General features: G+C 33.9%; 3 protein-coding genes across 3 annotated transcripts; all 3 read right to left on the bottom strand.

Moving 5' to 3' along the window:
- Nucleotides 1–3967: 3967 nt before the first annotated feature.
- Nucleotides 3968–6844, bottom strand: LOC112026338 (small ribosomal subunit protein eS6). The gene is made up of 6 exons (XM_024059022.2): nt 6707–6844; nt 6557–6621; nt 5206–5263; nt 5023–5131; nt 4597–4869; nt 3968–4427 (listed from the first exon to the last, which is right to left on the bottom strand). The coding sequence occupies exons 1-6, from the start codon at nt 6710–6712 to the stop codon at nt 4189–4191; spliced, it is 750 nt and encodes a 249-aa protein (XP_023914790.1). The 5' UTR covers nt 6713–6844; the 3' UTR covers nt 3968–4188.
- A 3359-nt stretch (nt 6845–10203) lies between these two features.
- On the bottom strand, nt 10204–13520 carry LOC111989671 (serine/threonine-protein kinase SAPK2). The gene is made up of 9 exons (XM_065765832.1): nt 13320–13520; nt 13126–13200; nt 12178–12279; nt 11969–12022; nt 11762–11854; nt 11579–11671; nt 11372–11476; nt 11118–11216; nt 10204–10687 (listed from the first exon to the last, which is right to left on the bottom strand). The coding sequence occupies exons 1-9, from the start codon at nt 13437–13439 to the stop codon at nt 10409–10411; spliced, it is 1020 nt and encodes a 339-aa protein (XP_065621904.1). The 5' UTR covers nt 13440–13520; the 3' UTR covers nt 10204–10408.
- A 3840-nt stretch (nt 13521–17360) lies between these two features.
- LOC112026340 (plant cysteine oxidase 1) lies at nt 17361–19129 on the bottom strand. The gene is made up of 5 exons (XM_024059024.2): nt 18944–19129; nt 18703–18851; nt 18254–18398; nt 17832–18035; nt 17361–17749 (listed from the first exon to the last, which is right to left on the bottom strand). Exons 1-5 carry the CDS (start codon nt 19059–19061, stop codon nt 17631–17633), a joined length of 735 nt encoding a protein of 244 aa, XP_023914792.2. The 5' UTR covers nt 19062–19129; the 3' UTR covers nt 17361–17630.
- Nucleotides 19130–22202: the final 3073 nt, after the last annotated feature.

Genomic DNA, 22202 nt, shown 5'->3' on the forward strand with positions numbered 1-22202 from the left:
TTTTTTTTTGGTTATGATTTGATTAATAAGATTGTTGTGTTTGCAGTGTTTGTTCTGTAGCACGGAGAAAGATTGTTGTGCTTGTTCTGTAGCAGAGCAGCACAGAGAAAGATTGTTGTGTTTGTTTGTAGTGTTTATCAAGGGTAATTTGGTAATTGACTAACCAGCCCAACGGATAGTTCCAACGCGCATGAACTTTTTGCTTATGGACCTCCAGAGCTCCATAATGTTGCGCGTTCATGGATCCGTTTTTTGCCTTGTCCCAAAACGCAACTTTTTTCAAAAAGTTGCGTTTTGGGCTGAGCCAAACGCAAAAAGTTCCTCAGCATTTGTAAAATGCGCATAAATGCTTAAAGTTGGCTCTAAAAGCCCAACCAAACGGGCACTTACCCTCTTCTCTGACTTGAGCATTGAAGAGTCATGCAAATCTTGACAACTCTTCTAATGCCTTTCTTTTTTTGTTATTGTAGGCGTTTGAGGGTCTTGGCTAGGAGAGTGTGATCAACTACATCATCACTATGATCGAACAACCTATACTTAACAATCCCCCCCTCCTCCCAAAAAAGTAGCAATTATTACAATGGTACGTACTCCTCAAGTTTTGAAAAATAAACTATTTATCATTTCTTATTAGTTAATTGGGATTTTAAATTATCAGATATTAGAAACATCTTTAATTTTAGGAAAATCTAAATCTCTATCATAAAATAAAATCTTTGCATTTTTTTTTGTTTATAACTTCATAATTATGATAGGGGTGAGGAAATTTGGACTATGGATATTTCTATTGAAAACACTAGGAAAATGTTAAACGAGCTACAAGACTTTTAGCTTAATCTCTTCATTTAAAGAAAATGAAAAAGGACAAATCCTCAATCTTGGGCATGGCTCTCCATATTTTATTCATTTGCCACTAGGGCAAGTATTAAATGGAAAATTTTGGTTTATTATTGTTGCTTGAAATTTATATAGTTGGTAAATTTCTCGAAAAAAATCTAGGAACACAAGTTATTTAGCAATTTCTTGTCATAATTGTAATGTGACAAAGTCTGAGTGGTGGAGAAAAAATAGTAAGTCCATATGTAAGTGATAGAAAACCACTCAAAATATAAACGTAACAAACACAAAAAGATTGGTAATATTTTGTAATAATTTATTTATTATATTTGAATATGTAGAGTTGCTAAATTGATTTCATATTACACCCAGGGAAAGTGAAGAGAGCATGTGTTTTAAAATTTTTTGTAACCTCGTGAGGATGATGAAATGCTATAAAACGCAATTGCATACACCGACTTGAATCTGGCATGCTTGACTTATTTCATATTTTTCTCTTACAACATTCCTATTAATGTTACGTTAATGCTAGGTAAACTTTTTCACAATCTTTTTTAAAGAAAAATTAATTCAATAGTTGAGAGAATAACGATTTGAACCCTGAATATCTCAGTTAGAAACACCAAGAGGTGCAAATCAATTGAACTACATAGTTCTTTGCACAATCTTTTTTAATTACAATTGATGTGATAAATTGTGATTAGATTCATTAGTTTTCCACAGGCCATTGACATCATTTTTATTAATATTGATAACAACATACCATCTCAATAATAACAAAAAAGATTGTGAAAAAATTGTTGTCCATTGACTTATTATTAATACCGTTTAGAACGATGATATGACCGGCACATTATTGTGTTCTCGTAGGGTTGTTCATCCACCCAATGGTGTCAATAAAAATAGCCAAAATTGATTCGTGTTGACCAATGACAAGTTGTTTACAATGATGGAAATCAAAAACAAAATTAAGAAAGCAATCAATGCCTAGTTTAGTGGTCAACGACTCAATAGTGAATCTAAAAAATTGGCTATAATTGACCACTCATCATATGTTATATGTTATTTATACTACTATTTAAGAAACTTCTCCTTATGGGGATAGACATTTCATTGATTTAAAAATACATTTACATCCTTAGAGCATTAGCATTGGTGGTGCTAAAAAATAGCTTTTAAGCACCACCAAATGCAAAAATAAAGCTCCACTGGTGGAGTTATAGCCAAAATTTTTGGCTTCTTTGCTACCGTGCACAACCATGCTACAGTGCTCAACATAAGATGGTTGTGCACAGTAACTCAAAAGTAAAAAATATAAAAAAATTATGCGTTTACACTACTTTAATTATTTTATTGATTTCTTTTCTTTTTTTTTTTTCTTTTTTTTTTCTCTTCCATTTCTTTCATCTCTGTTCATTCGGCTCTCATTTTCTCTACTATTTCATTTTCTTGCTCTTTTCTTTTCTCAAAACTCTCTCTTTCTTCTCAAATTCTTTTCTTTTTCTTCTCAAATTTTCTCTCTTTCTTCTCAATTTTTTCTTTGTTGTGTGAGGGTCTCTTCTTTTGCAGTGTGGGTGTGGGTGTGGTGGGTCATCAATGTCATGGCCATGCCGTGAGTATGGTGAGTCATCGGTTTCAGGTCATGTTGTGGGTGTGGGTTTGTGCCGCGGTGTTTATGGGTCTTGCCGTGGGGTTTGTATGGTGGGTCATTGGCGTCGTGGTCATGCCATGGGTGCGGTGGGTCATCGGTTTTGGGTCATTCCGTGAATGTGGGTTGCCGTGGTTTTATTTTTGTGGTTGTGAGTTGATTTTCTTGGGTAGTTGTGGGCTGATTTTGGTGGTTGTAGTGGTGTGCTGTGTGAAGTGGTAGTTGACCGGTGGTTGTGATTGTTTTTTTTTTTTTTTGGATAAATGCGATTGTGATTGTTGTTTATTGATGTAGATATATTATTTTATTGTAGTGGATATATTATTTTAATGTGTTGTTTATGTCATTTTATTGTGTTGAAAACTAAAATAAACCCACTGATATTAGGTATTTTGTAAAATAAGAATATAAAATAAATAAAGTAGCTTTTAGTGAAACTAAATAGCTAAAATTATAGATCCCCCAATGTAGATACTTTTAGGTTTAAGTAGAGACAAAACTAAAAAACAATTCAGTAAAAATACTCATCTAACTCTTACTAAAACTGTTGCTATAACTTCTCATCAATAAATTGAAGTACTGCCATATAACTTTATTTTTTATGAATTGCAACCTAGTCGTTAAAATAAAACATAAATAATTGTCTTCTCTTTCCCTCCTTTTGTTTATCTTTGAGGCATTGACATAAGCAATTTTCTTAAAACTCAATTTTTTTAAAATGTTTTTTTCCTCATATATTTGTATGTTTGTACATAGAAATACAGAAAAAGAACAGTTGGTGCAATATAAAAATATAAATAATTTTTTAATTAAAAAAAGACTTTAAACAAGTGTCAACATTATGGACAAGTATATCAACATCTAGGAACATAAGAGAAAGTAACTTGACAATTGTTAACCGAATATTTTTGTCTGTAAATACGCATATTTGATTACATTCATAAATCTGTTTTCTTCCCTATGAGTTTAGAGTGATCTAATATCAGATATAATGGGGGCTTATTTCCCAGCTTGAAGTTAAGGATGGGTTGTTTATGCAGTCAATGATCAACTTCGCATACCCTTAAAATGTAATCTAAACGCACACACATCAAAAGCCAAACAAAGTTTTTGGGAGGCCAATATTTCTTAGGATTTCCTGCTAGGAGAGCTCTAGATGCCTCTACCCAAAAAAGTAACTTCCATGGATATTAATAGAGGTGCTAAATATTAAAAACTTAGATTTGATAAGCAGTGAGTTCCATTATTAATATTCTTTTTTGCATGTATTTCTCTCTCTTTTTTTTCAGGAAAATAAAAAGAACAATCATTAGTTAAAACTTAAAAGCATCAAATGATTGCCAACAGGCTTATAGTCCCATTGACACCTACCCAATTCCCAGCCCTTGTGCCACCGGTTTGACTCGCCTCCCCCCCCTTCCCCTCCACAAGAAAGCATTAACAACAATCAAAGATCTAAAGAAATGCATACGGACAAAACAATAACCTGTCAATTATAGGTAAATTACTATGCAACATTAAAAAAAATCTCCATTACAAGAAACCATCAACATGTAATACGATGAAAAATCCATGGAAAAAAGCAACATAGAGTACTTTCACAAAACAGGAAAACAATATCAGAAAATTTCATTAATACTCATTTTTTAACCAAAATTTCTAGACTTGAGAGAGCATGGACATAGCTTAAGAGATGCATGAACCTAAGCCGCAATAGATGGCTTAGATGCAGCAGAGAGCCTGGATCTTTTCTTGGCTAAGCTCTCGCTACGACGATCTCTTTGCTCCTTCAATCTTGAGGCAAGGAGCTTATGATACTCAGCAGCAGCTGCCTTGGACTTGGCAATTCTCTTCTTCTTATCTGCAATCCTTGCTCGCTTCCTCTGCAAAGTCAATGGAGTGACCAACCTCTGAATCTTGGGAGCTTTACTGACTTCCTTCCCTGCCAATTGCACAAGCAGCATTATACTTAAGAATTAAAGAAAACACGGAGCTAATCACCATAGGAACTGAATTACTATTGAACCTTCTAAATCAAAACTTTTTAAAGGCTAACAAGTACATCCACAGGCCCTAGCCCAAAAAATTAATATTGAAATTAGGAAACTTACCAGCTTTTGTAGTAAATGTTCGACGATAGGTGTTGACATACTTTCGAACATCATCCTCCTTTGAGAGATTGAAAAGTTTACGGATCTTAGATGCCCTCTTTGGACCTCTCATTCTTGGTTTCTCAGTGTCAGTCAGACCAGGAAGGTCATTCTCACCCTTCTTCACTATAACCAAGTTCAGAACAGAAAGGTCTTGGCTGACAATGCATCCACGTACAGATTTCCTCCTCCGTTCTCCGTTGCGCCTACCGTACCCACGGAAGCAAGGAGTTCCTAGCCAGACAAATATAAATATTTCTTATCATAATCCTTTAAGACAATATAATCAGTCTCTAACAATGCATGTCATTGGCTATGATGAACCAAGATGCTTCTAAGGATTTTGGTAAATTGGAGCATGCACTAAAAACAAAAGGTTTGGCTAACCTCTGTGAAGCAAGAGACGGACACGACCAGGAGTTAACACTCCCTGCTTCATTGGAAATCCTTGCTTGTCACAACCTCCCATGATTTTAAAAACATAGCCCTTAAATTCCTGCAAAACAGATATTTGAGAAAACTAGAATTTGTATCAGGATTTGACAAATGAAAAACATAATGGGTGCATACCTCTCCAAGAGAATCTCCGCTGACCTCCTGTGAAATCCTCTTGTCAAAAAATGCTCGGCTGCAGGTTCAAACAAACAAAATAAAACATGAGGAATTATCACTAGCAGAAGCTTTAAGTAAAAAAAATTTGCCATTTCAATTGACTCGTATAATCTAGATATACTCCATATTGGTTACATATTTTACATATAGGCTCAAGATAAAAATGCTGAAGTTACCAATCAAAAAATCATTGGTACAAGTTCAAAAAAAGCAGGAACATAATTGATATTAATCAAGCATAGGTACAACAAAAATTTGGTTGATAACATCAGAATCTTCAAACTAATGCATTTCTGTGCTAGTCAGTATTATTTATAATTTTATAATCAACTAGCTTAATGACATTTAAACCAATTAGCTAACATTTTCTATAATTAAGAAAGAAAAAACAAACGGAAACACTAAAGCGCATGGGAAGCGTATTAATGCTGACCCGAGAGAGGCCAAAAAATAAAAATTTAAGTCACTAGTATCTTTTTTCCAAAGCAATATAAGACGTAACAATGTGTGAAAATATTTTTCTATGTCAAAATCTTTACAGGAAAATACTATGTTTTCTCTGCAAACTGATTATGATGATACGGTGCCTTGTGTAAGTGTAACGCTCATTAAGCTCATAATATTATCTGAACATATTCCAATGATATTTGTTGAATTCCAAAATTATATTTGCAAGAAATTAATGGACAGAGTTTAATTATGCAAAATTGGAATTCAAGTCAGGTTTCTAGATTTATTTGTTTAAACCCATGTAAGGATGCAACAATATAACTTGCTTAAATGCCTATTACGGAGGACAGCATTGATTATATACAATTGAACATAGCTTAAAAAACTAACATTAAAACCCGAGAAACCAGGCCGGAGATATTTGATTAGAAAATTCCTGGGCAACATTCTACATTAAAAGCATAAGCAAAATAAAATAGCACAAGGTGACATGCACAAAATGATTGTGAAACAGGCTATTTTGGCTTTGGCCGTGAAATTCCGCGACTTTCATTAAATCATTTCATTTCTTTTTCCAATCCCATTAATCCTTTTTATCATAGACCCTGCTTTTACTTGTTCCAAATTCTTTCTCCTTAAAACACAGTAACTAAAGACAGCATGTTAATGATAGATTTAGCTGGGCCAAAAAAAAAAAAAAAAAGAGTTGAGTTATAGGATTCATTCAAACAATTGAAAGAAAAGCAAGTCCTCTTTGGTATGAAAGCTATTAATTTTATTAGTACACAAAAAAAAAAAAAAATGTTGAGTCTGTAAATGAGAGAGAGAGAGAGAGAGAGAGAGAGAGAGAGAAACTAACAGCTTCTGGTCATCGTCGATTTCGAGCTTCTTTTGGCACCCAGTAGTTGGGTTTGCGATGTTGAACTGCAAAACGAAAAAGAACCTAACAGTTAGTTTCTACGTATTCGTGTGTCTGTGTGTGTGTGAGAGAGAGAGAGAGAGAGAGAACCTTCATGTTGGATGTGAGAGAATGGGGCGGAGTGGAGCAGATGCGGCTGCAAATGAAGACGACACAAAAAGAGGAAGCGAGGGTTGTGCGTTCTTTAATTTAGGGTTTTCTACGATGTGCTTCGGAGAGATACTATTATGTGGTTCTTTTTTTTTGGGTTTTGGGTTTTTTCCCAGACGAATGGGGCCAAGGCCCAAACCTTAACAAACGGAGCCTGGCTCTAAGAGAGATCAGACCTCAGTAGTAGGCTCAGACCATTTAAGGACCCATCTCCAATTTCAGCAGTAGCAAGCCCAGTTGGGTGATCCCATGCCATATAGAAATTGGGTTTCAAGCTTTCAACAACAAATCCTTCAAATATTGGTAATAGGGTTTAATTTTATGTAAACTATTAGTAATAGAGTTTAATTTACACGAAACTATCTTATAATTTGATGAATACTAACAGTGTTTTACTTGAAAACTTTTCGGGGTTTTTTTTTTTTTTATCTGACTATTCCTTTTAGGAAATACAGTCCTCCGTTTCAAAAACACTGGGTTATTATATAAAGGAATCTCTTGAAGGTGAGCTCAAGATGTTGACAAGAGATTTCAAATTTAGGATCTCATGAATATCATGAGGTTTTAAGAACCACTTGGCCAACCTCTTAGGGTTTACAACTAACTATTTTAATTGTTAATGAATGTAGAAACTTGTCAAAAATCAAAGATAACTACTTTGTACAACCATGGTTTTTAGGACCTAATTTTTATGGTTATTATTGTATGATATGATGCATATTTTATCCCTTTTAATTTTCATATGTATATATATTTTTGGGTAATGCTATAGTCATTGGAATTTTCATTTTATTTTGATAATCTTAATCTTGCTTTACCTATCAGTGTGTAATTTGTAAGATAACACGTGTCATCTTGATCTTGACCTAAAGTAATAACCGGCTTCTTGACAAGATAATGATTTTTTTTTTTTACAAACACACACACACACACACAATAGAGAGGGAAATAAGTTCTAACACAAAAACACACCATAACTCTACTCAAGATAATGACTTGGCGCTTTGAAAACAAGTAGTGAGAGAGAATAATTGGCTAGCAAATCTCAACCCCCTCAAATTTATTGGACAGTTACCTCACAATCTAATCTTGCAAACCTTAAAAGCTAATCAAGAAATTATTTAGTCTCATTCAAGAGTACAAATTTCATGCCTCACTTTGAATAATAATTTTCATTGGAGGATTGAGGAGAAAAACAATCCAAAAAACATCATAAAAGAAGCTATAAAGAACCGTCATATATATGGTCCTTGACTTGACAAAAATCCCTTGCCTGAAGAAAATATTTACCCTCTTTTTTGACTTAGCATTGAAGAGTCATGTAAACCTTGACAACTCTTCCACTGCCGTTCATTTTTCTTCTTGTATTTGTAGGCGTATGGGGGTCCTGGGTCTCCTGGTTAGGTGGTTGCGATCAATTACATCATCACTATGATCGAGCAACCTAAGTAGCAGTTATTTACAATTTTAAGTCCTCGTTAAGTTTTGAAAAAAAATCTAAGAATACAAATTATTTCACAATTTTGTGTTACAATTGTGATGGGACAGTGTAAGTGGTGGGGGAAAAAAAAATTGTGGGTGTAAAGGGTAGACAACTATTCACAATGTACTATTTTAAAGTTTTGAAATAATTTATGGTCCGAAACCATTTTAAGGGTCCGTTTGGATAGCACTTATTGTTGCTGAAAGTTGATAAAAACTAATTGTTGCTGAAAACACTGTAGCAAAATAATTTTTAAATGTGTGAATAGTATTGTGGAACCCACTTTTAATATTTTTTAATATATAAACAATGCATAAACAATACGTAAACAGTACACACACTGTTCATGTACAGTAAATTTTGTCCCCCCAGTCAACAAATGCGGCAAGAAGAAGAAGAAAAAAAAAAAAAAAAAAAGAAGAGAGGAGCAAAACGCAACTTAACTTTGAGCAACAAACCCTCCTATCCAAACGCAGTCTAAGTTTTTCCCTTCTGAACGCTCATGATGTAACGGGCCATCTTGCACGTCATGGGTAGAATCTACTTACAAGTTGCAAGCATGACTGTTTCAACAACCCTGACTTTAAGAGCTCATTACCAAAAAAGAAAAAGAAAAACAGAGACACAGATAGTGAGAGAGAGAACTAAATTCAAACACGTTTTCAACACTGTCCTAAGAAACAGGCTACGCAGAGATTGAATTTGGTAGATGATGCTGACAGCCTCATTCTACTGTCAATCACCACCGACCAATCAAAGTGTATAGTTCCTTCGAGACTTACGACTCCATTGTTTACTTCTCATTCTGTTAATTTTAGCTGCATTAACTACTGAGCTGTTTTCTCCTACCACTTTTACGACTGAACTAGACACTTTTTTAAAAATATTTCCACACACGACAGCTTAGGAAAACAGTAAGAATAAAAGCAGGAACAAGCTAAAGGATAAAGTTTACAGAACTAAACTCATAATCGCAGCAGATGCATTATATACTCTTTCAGAAAATGGTAACACAAAGTTTATACATGGCTACTTCATGTTTAACCTTAAATATGAGGGCTCATTAAGAAGTCAACATTTGTATTGCATAATCAACGCAAGCATTTCAATGAACTCACTTTCGACACTCAAAGTCATCGATATTCAAAAGGATTTAGAGCATTCACACCCCAAATGCCAAAGGTCAAATGTAAGCATTTTTTAGCATTTAAGCTCAAAATCTCCGCTCTATCAAAAATTGTAAAAGCCAAGTATTGCAAAAAAATTTGCAATATTGCTACAGAATTGCACTGTAGCTGAATGGTAAACTCTCATATTATCATTTAATTCTCTCTCTTACATTTTATTAAATGCATTGTAGCTAAAGCTAATATGTTGTATTGTAGATGATAGTGATTTTAGAATATATTATTTTATTATGTAGAAAGATTATTTTAATGTGTTGTATTGTAAAATAAAAGTTAAGATGCTGGAGTATTGTAAAATAGTATTGTATAATTGATAAAGTAGTTTTTTTGAGATAGTAAAATAAAATAGGATGGTATTTTGAAGTGTGAATGCTATTATCATCCCTCTAATTGAAGGACCACAGCACATTATGAGTTATGACAAAAGGCAAAGCCAACGTGAATGGTGACGGGGCTGTCCACGTTCTACTATATAATTCAGAAGAATCAATTATTTTCCTTCCCCTTCTATACAACTCATCTCACAACAATGTGTGGTGAGAATAAAATAAGGGTTGTATCTTCCAGATTTTCACTGGTGTAGATACTATAATAATTGATCAACATAAAAAGAAATAAAAAAATTCAGCATGTCTGATTCTAAAACTCTTCTCCGAGGGTATATTAACTATATACTAATTACATATGGTGTTTGAATCATGCCCATACACGTCAACACGCATAGGATGAGGCTACTATTATAATATTTCTCACATCATTCTATAATATGGTTTCAATAGGACCTTCAACTTCATTGCAATAAAATAAAAAACAGAACGTAACAGAAATTATTATGAGAAAACTATGAAAAGTAAGCAATGCAAGTGACACTTGAAGGGCCCTTTTTATCTACCAAATGTAAACACAGATTATACAACAGGGAATAGTGGATCCAATACCTCAACAAAGCAAGATCTATATTTACACTTCCACTCATAGTGGGCACACAAAATCACCACTCATTTCTATATCTTCAACATCTGCATCAGCATCCACATCATCAAGATCCATACTGCTGCCTCCAAGCAAAAGCCCACCAGCCTTAGGCAAATCAAGACGTTTACCTGCCTCTTGTATTATCGCCAATACTTCCTCAACACTCTGGGATGGGTTATTTACATCATTGCTCTGCCAGCTTCCTCCTTCCGCAAGTTCTACAGGCAAGTTCTTTAAGAACCATGGGTGGATTTTAATTTCTGGGATCGTTATTCTCTGCAAAGGGACAAGTAAAGACCATGAAGAGAAAACCAATCTATAAATATACATGAGCTTGGGCTTATCGTATATCAATGATAAACAACTGATTTGGGTAAGAATTGACAGCCACAGCACAAAATTATTGGGTTGATAATACTCAAAATGTCACCAATTCATAAAAAGACCTTAAGGGGAGGACTGGCCATTGAAACTTGAACATTTGCAGTGACTTAAAAACATGTGTCTTGTCTAGTTAGTGCTTATACAAATAGGATAACAATAATAGTTAGGTATGAGGAGTGCAGTGAGACCTTATACACTAATTTCAAGATTTCAGGCATCATCAAATTTGGTAAAGACGGACAGGCTATCTGTTGTGTAAGCCAAACCATCTAGCAGCATTTACGGAACCAGCATTTCAATACCAAAATGAAACCTCATTTACCTTTTCGGGGTTAGCCACAAATATCCGAGATAGAAGATGTTTACATTCCATGGAAACTCTGACATAATCCGGAATTGCGTATTGGACACTAAGTATCCGCTGCCATAGGCCATAACATTCAAATTAAGACTCCCAAGTAGAAAAGAAATCTTTCATATTTTACTATCTTTATCTTATGATTATTCTAATGGGGGTAGAAAAATAAGCCAATGGTGAAGGGGGGCAGTTTGAAAAGTTCATACCATATTACTTACCCCAATTGTTTTTCTGAAGTTTCTTGGATCATCAGGATCTTCAAAGGGATATGCCCCAATGAGCATCACATATAAGGTGACACCACAGGACCAAACATCTGCAATCTATAGTTCTTAAGGATTAGCTGTAGAAAATAGGTGTCAAATGAAACAAAAAAAGAAGAAGAAGTATTCTTGCAATGAACAAGTAAAAAAAGTGAGTATCACCTTTCCATCATACTCTTTCTTAGACAGGACCTCAGGTGCAATGTATGCTGGTGTTCCTACAGTAGACTTTGGTTGTGAATGCAACACGGATGACTAACAAAATGATGTAAAAGCATTAGTAACCAAAGAGTAATGGACATAAGGAGTCTGATATAGTCCTGCTGTATGGGTGAATGCGATTACCTTTGAGTACCCAAAATCACATATTTTAACACGTGGTGCTGTGCTTCCATCTAAGAGTGTATTCTCAAGTTTAAGATCTCGATGACAGATTTGCTGCAACACATGAATTTTCTTCACATTACACACTACCAAAGATCATAGATAAAGAAATAACAATTTGGATTGAAATGTTATAAAACACTCTTAGAGAATGGTCAGAGTTCTTACCATTGAATGACAGTAACTGACCCCTGATATCAGTTGTTGAAAGAAAAACCTTGCCTGATTCAAATGACCAAAGTAAGGAATGGAATTTCACTATGATTAAATGCTTCTAAAAACAAGATAGACTTAATTCAAATGCAAGTACATATTAAAATTGGAACAATTAGAATCCCATGGGACATCCAAAAACCACATATTTTATCATAGAATACCTCATCCTCACTAAATCTTCCAGCACTGCATATCCTCTCAAAGAGTTCACCTCCAGCAGCATACTCCATAACTATCGCTAAATGCGTTGGAGTTAGCAGGACCTGCAACAATCAGCCCTGTAAGCTTTTCAAATAAAATTTAATTAAAAAAAAAAAAAGGCAAAAATGCCTTTTCGTTCACTATATTTTGGCAATGTTTTCAATTTGTTCCTCAAGTTTTTATAACTTCACTTTGGTCCTTATATTTTTAAACTTCTCATCATTTGGTTCACTTATAGAAGACGCAATTTTAAGTTAGCAGTGCAGTCCATTGATCACATATGCGTTCTCTCTGAGACGATGGCAGGGACCAAAATGACAGAAAATTTAGAAATATAAGGACCAAAATGAAGTTATAAAAACTTGATCTTAGCGACCAAATTGAAAATATATAGGGACCAAAAATGTGTTTTTGCCCAAAAATACACACACACACACAGCCAAGTTCTCACAGCATAATTTAGCATCTTCCCCTAAACCCAACAAACACTCTGAAGATGAAACTTAATCTAGGTTCATGGTGTATCATTTTCTAACATAATTCTCAAAGTACTTGTCCCTGGAAGAAAAATGGAAAGAAAAGGTAGACTAAACGCAGCTTTTCTGATTATTGCTATCTATCATCTCATATTTTCTTTTAAACCTTATCGTTAAACATATATCTAGTGCCTTCATTTCTAACATATACACTACACTTTTCTAGCTTAGACTTATTTCTGTAAAGAAATTGGTATAGAATATTTAGTACAACTGGCTAAAAACTAAAAGTCAGGGTACAATCTAGGAAGCAAGAACAAGACTCATATGTAAATTGACAGATAACCAAGTTTCATTCTTTAAGTTAAAAACGAACACCCAGAAGAACTACAAAGGAATATCCATAAGTACTTGGTTGAAAGAATATCAAACCTCTTTGAATCTAACAATATTAGGATGCTTCAATGATCGATGGTTCATGATTTCCCTCTGCACGTGTTCATCAATCTGCAACATTTAAGAATGCCCCTCGAGTCAATCAACCCAAAACCAAAAAGCCATATCTAAAAAAAGAAAAGAAAAGAAAACGTAGTGAAAAAAAATGTCAAGGAGATGAATAAGCAGACCTTCTGGCCTCTCTCAATGAACTTAACAGCATAGAGTTCTCTGGTCCACTTATCTTTAACCAGCTTGGCTACTCCAAAATTCCCAGACCCAATATTTTTCATAATCTCATACCGTTCCATGCTTTGTTTCAGACAGAAAACCAGCCAAAGCAGTCTCTCTCTCTCTCTCTCTCTCTCAGTTTACTTAATGGCTTGGTAAACCTGAGAGGACCAATACATTAAACTAATCAGTAAGTTGTGGAGTTTAGGCCCACTTTAGGTGTAGGGTATGGGTCACCACTCACGATCCTTCGTTTAAGAAAAGTCTTTACACAAGGCAGAACTCAATCCCTTTTTTTTATTAAAGATAATTTCAAACGTACCTCGACCACTCTACACAATTTTTTTTTTTTATATTAGCGGACTGAGATATTATTTAATTTTTTGTGTAAAAAAATAAAAATCAAATTTTAAATTTCTTATTCTTATTCTTATTCTTATTATATCAGTTGAACTAATAAGAATCGAATTTTACCAGCCAGTTGGCGAGAACACAATCTTAACTCAACACAGCCAGAGTTTGACTGCAGTGAAAAAATGAGACACGTGCGAAGAAACGGTGGAGATTGAAAGTGACAACGTCGGGCAGCGTCGAAGGTGGAGAAAAATTATTTCCCCCGACATAAAAGAAAAAGAAAAGGACGAGTGAGGCAGACCCACCATTGCTACACGCCAAATGTAGGAGAGAGTAGCATGAAATTATGATTCCTTAACTGAAAAGTTTGCTACTTGTGGTTTTCAGGCCCACGTTTTTTTTGGTAGGAGTGGGTCTGTTACACGAGGCTGCCACTTGGTCCCAGATTTTAATACCCTATGCTTTGTCTAGGGAACTACAATTTCTAATTTTCTATATTTTACTTTAACCAGAAATACCAGATAAGAATGTTCGGGGTTATTCTAAAATTGTTAATTGTATATAAAATTTCTAAAATTTTTCTAGTATTTATTACTATAAAAATAATTGAAAAGCAAAATACAAAGTATTTACAATAAAAATTTCTAAGGTTCAAACTTCTTGTTTTCTGCTATAATTATTAAATTATCAAAAAATAAATACATATTTTTTTAATAAATTTATTGTGTAACTAACAAAAATAAGTTAAGCGAAGTAAAATATGAGCCAATAAAAAAACAAAGATATTAAAAATAATGAGTGAGAGATAATTATACTATGAAATTTAATATTATTTATTTAAGAGAAATGATATGTCTACAACATTTTTACAACATTTCTACAACAAATCCTAAGTGGCAGGTTGTTACTGGTTGTTATTGTTAGGACAAAAACGTAATCTTAGTATTAGTTTCAAATTTGAACCAATAATAACTAACCACCTGTGATTTGTTGTAAAAATGTTGTAAAATTGTTGTAAACGTAGCATCCCTCTTTATTAAATTTTAAAGTATACATGTATCTTAAGGATATTTAATTTTCGATATGATTTGTGACTTAATAGCTACACATAACATTATTTCATAGTGAATTTTATTATATGAAATGAATTTATATAGAAACAATAGTTTAGAGTATAGATGTCACTAGGTCTTGTCTATTAGAGCCCTAATCAATTGTTCAACTTGTGACAATTTTTGAATGGGAAATGCATGAATCAAGCACGATAGTTACAAGCTATTAATGTCCATTTATCACAACATGGAGATTTTAGGCATCAATTTCTCACACGTAACCGCTAAAAACAACATTAATTATAAGGGAAAAAAGCGAGTCACAATAACCCCAAAACTCAAACACCCAAACAAAAGATGTATTTATAGAGAGAAAAAATCACAATGGAAAAAAAACCCTTCGAAGGGGCCCACCAAATTGAGGATTTTCTATTTATTTATTTATTTTTAATATATGATAGGGTTGATTGGATAGAATCTGCATAGGAATAAAGTAACAACTTTCTCTCAAGCTCTAAAACTCGCTCAACCAAAATTCAAGCGAGTTTCAGGTGAAACTCTTTGGCCTTTTTTTAAAAAATTCATTTTGGCCTGAAAATTGTTTGACATGACAACCTCTCTTAAGCAAATTTTTTTAAACAACTCCACTTTTAGATGCAAGTCTTCTAATCTTATGTGCTATCGATAAAAATCAATATTAGTAGACCATGTCAAATTTGCTTGTAATTCAGCATTTAGAAACTTTGTATTTATGTGGAAATCATGTAAGGGTAGTGTGTGAGAGAGTGAAAAGAATTGCTCAAAATTGTGCAGTAAAACAGGGACTCGCGACTGGATCTTGCAGGTAGCTCGCGGCTTGCAAGCCACCAGAAGATGCTCAAGTGCCAAGCATGCGGAAAAGCTGAAGCGTAATGCCAGCTGGAGCACTACAGGACAAAAAGTCCAGACTGGCTGTTCAATTACCTCGCGGCTTGAACTCGCGGCTCAGTCAAGTCGCGAGGCAAAGTCGCCAGCCAGCTCTGTTTTGGAAAAATGACTCTTCGCATTTCAAACACCAACCACTATATATAGACTCTTATACCCACGAAATGTAGAGAGCTTCTAGAGAGAATTTTGAAAGAGAAACCCTAAAGAAAAACAAGATTGATTCATTCACAATTTTTACATAGAGACTCTTCAAATTCCTCTACTCTCACCCTCTCCATTGTTACATCCTTGAGAGGTTCATTACCCAAATCCTTTTCTCACCATACCCATATTTGTGAGAAGGCTATTTGGTGCTTTGGAAGCAGTTAGGAAGGGACTAATGGATATTGGTTGATGCTATAGGCTATAACGAAATCCGGTAAACTAAAGAAGATAAAGGTTTGGCGTAACCTCATTAAAGCAAGAAGTTTGGAGGGCTTAGGTACACTGAGTAAATTAGGCTTGGAGGATTTTCTATTGTTCATGTATCTCAACTTCATTTTTTAGTGGATTATTGACCGCTTGGAGGGTGGCGGAGACGTTTTACGCCGAGGGCTTTGGTTTCCTCTTCGATAACACATCGTTGTATTGTTCTTGTATTTACATATCTCTTCCCTTAATCTTTACCATTTAATTTCTGCTATGGATGTGATTTTAATTGGCTTAGATTGTTTATCAATTCTGTTTTTAGCTTATGTTCATGTTCCGTACATATATTGTTTGACATTAAGTTTGAATTGATTATTTTATAATTTGAGGTCTAAATATTCATAGTGTTTTACACGCTATTTGAACATTCAATAATATATGTATGTATGTATATATATATATATATATAAGTCATGTTCACAGGTACCCTTAAGGCCTTAATGCATTTGTTAATGAACCCTTTTAAGAAAATTTTAATATTATTTTTATAAGAAATATAAAAAATTATAAAAAAAATAGTTACTTTTTTGGTTTATTCATAAAAAACTTCTAAAAATATTTTCTAAACCAATGCTCTTAAGTTATTCGATTCAACTGTAATATTTCTTGATCTTATGACTACAATCTGTTGTTTATTGTCCAAAGTGGTTACATCATCTAATATATTTTGCTGTCATGTCTCGTATGATCGTATCGGTGCCTCGTACCCACAAGCCACAGCCCAAACAACAATGAGGTTTATCCAAAAAGAAAAGAAAAGAAAAGAATAATAATAAAACAATGTCACACTCAAATTGCCACCTCCCTGGTGGCAATGGCAGCTGTACATAACTGGTGAGCTTTCAACAACATTCATTTGCTTGTTGGCAAATATCTGGCAAGATTTACATTACTAATTTGCTCCTACTTGTCTTTTATAATATAAAAAAAATAGTTACTTTTTTGGTTTATTCATAAAAAACTTCTAAAAATATTTTCTAAACCAATGCTCTTAAGTTATTCGATTCAACTGTAATATTTCTTGATCTTATGACTACAATCTGTTGTTTATTGTCCAAAGTGGTTACATCATCTAATATATTTTGCTGTCATGTCTCGTATGATCGTATCGGTGCCTCGTACCCACAAGCCACAGCCCAAACAACAATGAGGTTTATCCAAAAAGAAAAGAAAAGAAAAGAATAATAATAAAACAATGTCACACTCAAATTGCCACCTCCCTGGTGGCAATGGCAGCTGTACATAACTGGTGAGCTTTCAACAACATTCATTTGCTTGTTGGCAAATATCTGGCAAGATTTACATTACTAATTTGCTCCTACTTGTCTTTTATAGGTCAGGCCAACCCATCTGACTCGTTCCTGCATTACATTATATATAACTATATCTACACCATACAACCCATCTAGGGCCATCCTGTAGTACTCATAAACCTCACAAAAATATGAGCATACTGCATCGTGCACACTACTACATCCCTGTCCAACCCGACAAAAAGTCATACTGGCTAACAATTGGGGGGCCAAGGTAAGGTTCTCCAATAACAGTTAGATCATCTGGTAGATCTTTTTCCTCAAGCATTGCATATCCTGGGCCAAAAGGTAGAGTGGAAACATTAACACTCTATCACATGATTTAGATAAAAGTAGAACAACGTGGATTAGTAATTACCATGAAGAGAAGGAATAGGAAGGTCTGAGAAATAAGTAGAGCGCCTTTCAAGCTCTTCAGAGTATGGTGGAGACAACACATCCAAGATAGCACAAGGAGTCAATGCAGTGAAAGAATGAATGTTACCACCACTTCTGGGATACAGGACTGAAGGTTCACACGGAGCCTTGAAAATGCCATCTACTACAGTGGCCGCCAATCCAGCTGCACCCACCATTTTAAGTTAGGATTCTTTCAATTTCGATTCTATTCGTTTCATGGTTCAAATTAAATATTACAAATCTAAAATTGTACCGATTAACTGTGAAATGGACTCATATTCTCGTTTAACATGTTTCTAATCAAAAGTTAGTAAACATGCTAAAAAAAAACAGTGCTAATGTTATTGTTTGTACAGAGCTTTAATTCCTATAGTTTCTTACATGTTCGGCCTCCAGAATTTGTCACTTTCACCCAATCGTAAGATTTGATATAAACAGAACCGTAGAGGAGCTTGCTTATGACTGTCATTCCAGGGTGATCATGAAGAGGAAATGTCCCCCCTGCTGGAAAGCAAAACACTCCCATCTGCTCATAAAAACAAACCACCTCAGAACAATAATTCTTCGTAATCTAGCAATGAAGCAAGGAAAACAAACACTTATTCTAGTAGTGTGGTTAATCTAAAGACTAAAGCACATGACAGAAGAAGTAAAGGAAATATATGTGGCTAACGCATAAACATGTTTCTACTTACAGAGAAATTGTCACATTCATGAATGTGAATATAAGTGATCTCAGAGACGCTTTGAGTTAATCTAAAGACTAAAGCACATGACAGAAGAAGTAAAGGAAATATATGTGGCTAACGCATAAACATGTTTCTACTTACAGAGAAATTGTCACATTCATGAATGTGAATATAAGTGATCTCAGAGACGCTTTGGCCATCAATCAATCTCTTGTCACTTTTTGGGCTTGGTAACGGAGACTCACATGAGCCAAATTCATCAATCCCTACGTCTATGGCTTCAGTTATGTCTGTATTCATCATTCAAATTTGTTATACTATAGCAAGAGTTAATAAACAAGAACATGCATGAAGATTCCAACAGCTAAAATGCCCAATATACCTAGGAGATTTTTCAGCCACTGAATTTGTTTATAGGTTGGAAGCTCCTTCTGAGAAAAAACAGCATTACAGGCATCATATATCAATTGTATTTTGCTTCTCTCCGTTGCACACTCCATCACTTTTTTTGTTTTTGGGTTAGGAAAATTAAGTGGTGTGTTGGGATTCTTATCTTGTCAGTTTTGCGTTCACAGTTGTCCTTAAATAATGAGAGTTAGCCATAAGAAGACTTAGTACTAAGTTTTGTCAACGAAACCAGGGGCGTGTATGTTGACTTTCACCTTACAGTGGGCTTCTTTTATTCTAATTGGAAATTTTGGTGCCATTACACCCGGGGGTCCTTAAATCAATCAAATTGTACACACTTGTAAAATCTAATTGTACACAATATTTGCCCTCAGTTTAAATGTAAAAGTGGGCTGTAGACAATTGGAAAGAGAGCGAGTCATTCTCAACTAGCATTTTTCTCGGCTTCTAACGTAACTAGGAAAACAAAAACATTGGTTTGGGCCAAAAGTTCTCGCTTTTGTGCCGCATGGGAATGTCATACATCTCTAGATGCTGACCACGGAAAAAGACTACTTCACTGGCATTTGGCAAGTTGCCAACTTGCCGTGACCCAAAAAAATAACCAATTGTGATATATGAAATTTTAGGGCCACATATTATTCTTTATTTTTTTTTTCATAAACTTTGATATAACAAACTGCTAGTAGTTAATCATTATTTACAGATGGACCAACAATTTTTTCTTCATCAATCATACTCTGTCATGTTACAATTGTAATAAAAAGTTGTGAAATTTTTTATAATCCTAGACTTTTCCATATCTGTCCAACCCAAAAAAAAAAAAAAATTTGCATCCATATCAGTTTGTACCGTTATGGTTTTTGCAATATGGGTACTAGTACCACAAAAAAAAAATTCACCGTTGAAAAGACGTGATTAGGATAATAAAACTTATGTTACTGTCAAGAGCTAGACTACGCTAAATTCAATTCATATTTAACAAATTATTAAAACAAAAAAGTTATATTAGTTGTGGTTGTGGAGTCCCTAAAAATAATGTTATACCAACTACAACTTCACATTTAATAAGTTGTGAAATTTTTTTAAATCTACGGCATTAATTATTGACGTGAATAAGTTTATTGACACAAAATTTTCTTAATTATTGACACGATTTTTTTTATTGATACCAATTTTATGATTAATATATAATAAAAATTGTATTATTGATAAACTCATGTGGAAGTGATGTTTCAAACAATACTTATCATCCCACACTAATGTCGTTGTAGATATACTTATGGTATTGCTAAAAAAAATTAATAAATTAACATTGCCGTGAACTGGAGGGTATGGACTAAGGAGTTTATTAGTTGATTTAGGAGAACCCTGTTTCAAAACTTTCTGTTTTTCTTTTCACACTATGCTATTGTTCTCCCATACTTATAGGGTAGAAGAAACCCATGTGGAGTCCACTGATTTCGTTAGGTGACTCAGCGAGATAGGATGGCACTGGAAAAATGAGTGTGGAAATAATGTCTTTCCCAATTCATTGTATATCAATGCAATTGTCTTTTTATTGAAGGCTTCCATTCATTCCTCAGCTTTGGAAACCACATAAGATGTTTCTATTTATTTTAAGCCTAAATTGGCAGATTTTTAGAGAACTCTATGTGTTTAATTCTTTAATTAAAATGGTAGCTTTTGAAGATTATTATTTTTTAAAGTTTATTTAATCGTTAATCTATATATATAATAATAAATGAAATTGAGAGAAACTCAAATTAGTATTTCAAATTAGAGTTCTAATTTTGTACCATGTGTCATAAATTATTTATTCTTAAAGAGTTTTATTTCTTAATTTTAGAATGGCCAAAATGCAAAACTCACCTTATAAGTTTCATCACTTTTCATTTCAGTTTTCTAAATTTGACTTTTGTCATTTTAGTCCTATAAGTTTCATTTATTCTTAATCAAGTCCTCTCTTAACAATCTGTTAAATGTTGCTGTTATCTACATTAAAAACGTTTTGTCATTTTTTTAAAAATTTTAATTTTAATTTATTATTTTAAGAAAATGTTAATTTCAACAACAACCAAAAAAAAAAAAAAAAAAAAAAAAAAAACCCATAAATTATAATTAGAAACAACAAACATCATTGAAGAACAAAATTGAATTCCTACCCAATACCCCAATCCAATACTGAGAGATTGAGAAAGAGAACGGGAGATACCACAAAATCACACTGATTTCAATTCCAGATATCATAAACTCCTTCCCTTAAAAAACAGGGATATTACATCGCACTCTACTCAGAATGCAAAACCACTCTCGAAGATAGTCACTGATTCCTTGGAATTCATCGATGGAGTTGCCAACCGCCGGATCTCTGGTTTGTAAACCAATACTTTGGCTTGAGTCAGGCAGAGGTTGAGATCAGTTGGGTATGGTTTGTTCGGCTTGCCAATATGCTTGCGTTTTTGTGAGACTTTGGGTCAAGAATTCGAGCTCAGATCCCTAAGATTCCACATGTTCTACAGATCACTTCAACCTTAGAGACCTTGTCAGAGGCTGCAATTAGTGCACCGGTTGTAAGAAGCTCAGGCATCAAACGCAAAGTACCGCCACGTAGGACGATCTCAATCGCCACCTATTTGTATAGATTGAGTTTTGGCTCTCATTATATGTTGCAATTGTGCAATCTCTCTTTCTCTCTCTTTTCCCCTCTTTCTCCCTCTCAATCTCTCAATATCGGGTGGGGATTCAATTTTGTTCTTCAATGTTGTTCATCGTTTCTTAATCTAATTTCTGGGGTTTTTAAAGAAAAATTAAATTCAAATTTATTTAAATTAATGTTTTCTTAAAATAATAAACTAAAATTAAAAATTAAAAAAAATGACAAAATGGTGTGGCTTTACTGTAGATAACAGAAACAACTAACAGATTGTCAACAGATGACTTGATTGAGAATAAATGAAACTTAGAGGACTGAAACGACAAAACTCAAACTTAGAAAACTGAAATGAAAAGTGGTAAAACTTAGAGGGTGAGTTTTGCATTTTGGCATTTTAGAATCAAATGTGAGACTACATCATAAATATTCATCCAAGTGAGTTATTAAGTACAAAAACCAAAGAGTCTAGAATAAATGAATCGTATAAAAAAAAAGTGCTTCACAATAATTTTAAATATATATATATATATATATGGAATTTTTGTGAGACTTTGGGTCAAGAATTCGAGCTCAGATC

The sequence above is a fragment of the Quercus suber genome, unplaced genomic scaffold (genome assembly GCF_002906115.3).
Source record: "Quercus suber isolate HL8 unplaced genomic scaffold, Cork oak 2.0 scaffold_656, whole genome shotgun sequence".
Lineage (NCBI taxonomy): Eukaryota > Viridiplantae > Streptophyta > Magnoliopsida > Fagales > Fagaceae > Quercus > Quercus suber.

Excerpts from the sequence above, each read along its gene's own strand:
- LOC112026338 (XM_024059022.2), bottom strand. Across the intron at positions 5,132-5,205 it reads GCGGAGATTCTCTTGGAGAG|GAATTTAAGGGCTATGTTTT; the intron begins GTATGCACCCAT and ends TCTGTTTTGCAG. Across the intron at positions 4,428-4,596 it reads AACATTTACTACAAAAGCTG|GGAAGGAAGTCAGTAAAGCT; the intron begins GTAAGTTTCCTA and ends TGCAATTGGCAG.
- LOC111989671 (XM_065765832.1), bottom strand. The coding sequence starts at position 13,439 with ATGGAACGGTATGAGATTATGAAAAATATTGGGTCTGGGAATTTTGGA. Across the intron at positions 12,023-12,177 it reads GAAGATTTAGTGAGGATGAG|GCAAGGTTTTTCTTTCAACA; the intron begins GTATTCTATGAT and ends CATTTGAATCAG. Across the intron at positions 10,688-11,117 it reads TTGTGGCTAACCCCGAAAAG|AGAATAACGATCCCAGAAAT; the intron begins GTAAATGAGGTT and ends GTCCCTTTGCAG.
- LOC112026340 (XM_024059024.2), bottom strand. The coding sequence starts at position 19,061 with ATGGAGTGTGCAACGGAGAGAAGCAAAATACAATTGATATATGATGCC. Across the intron at positions 18,036-18,253 it reads AAATTCTGGAGGCCGAACAT|CTGGATTGGCGGCCACTGTA; the intron begins GTAAGAAACTAT and ends TGGTGGGTGCAG. Across the intron at positions 17,750-17,831 it reads TCCTATTCCTTCTCTTCATG|GATATGCAATGCTTGAGGAA; the intron begins GTAATTACTAAT and ends CTTTTGGCCCAG.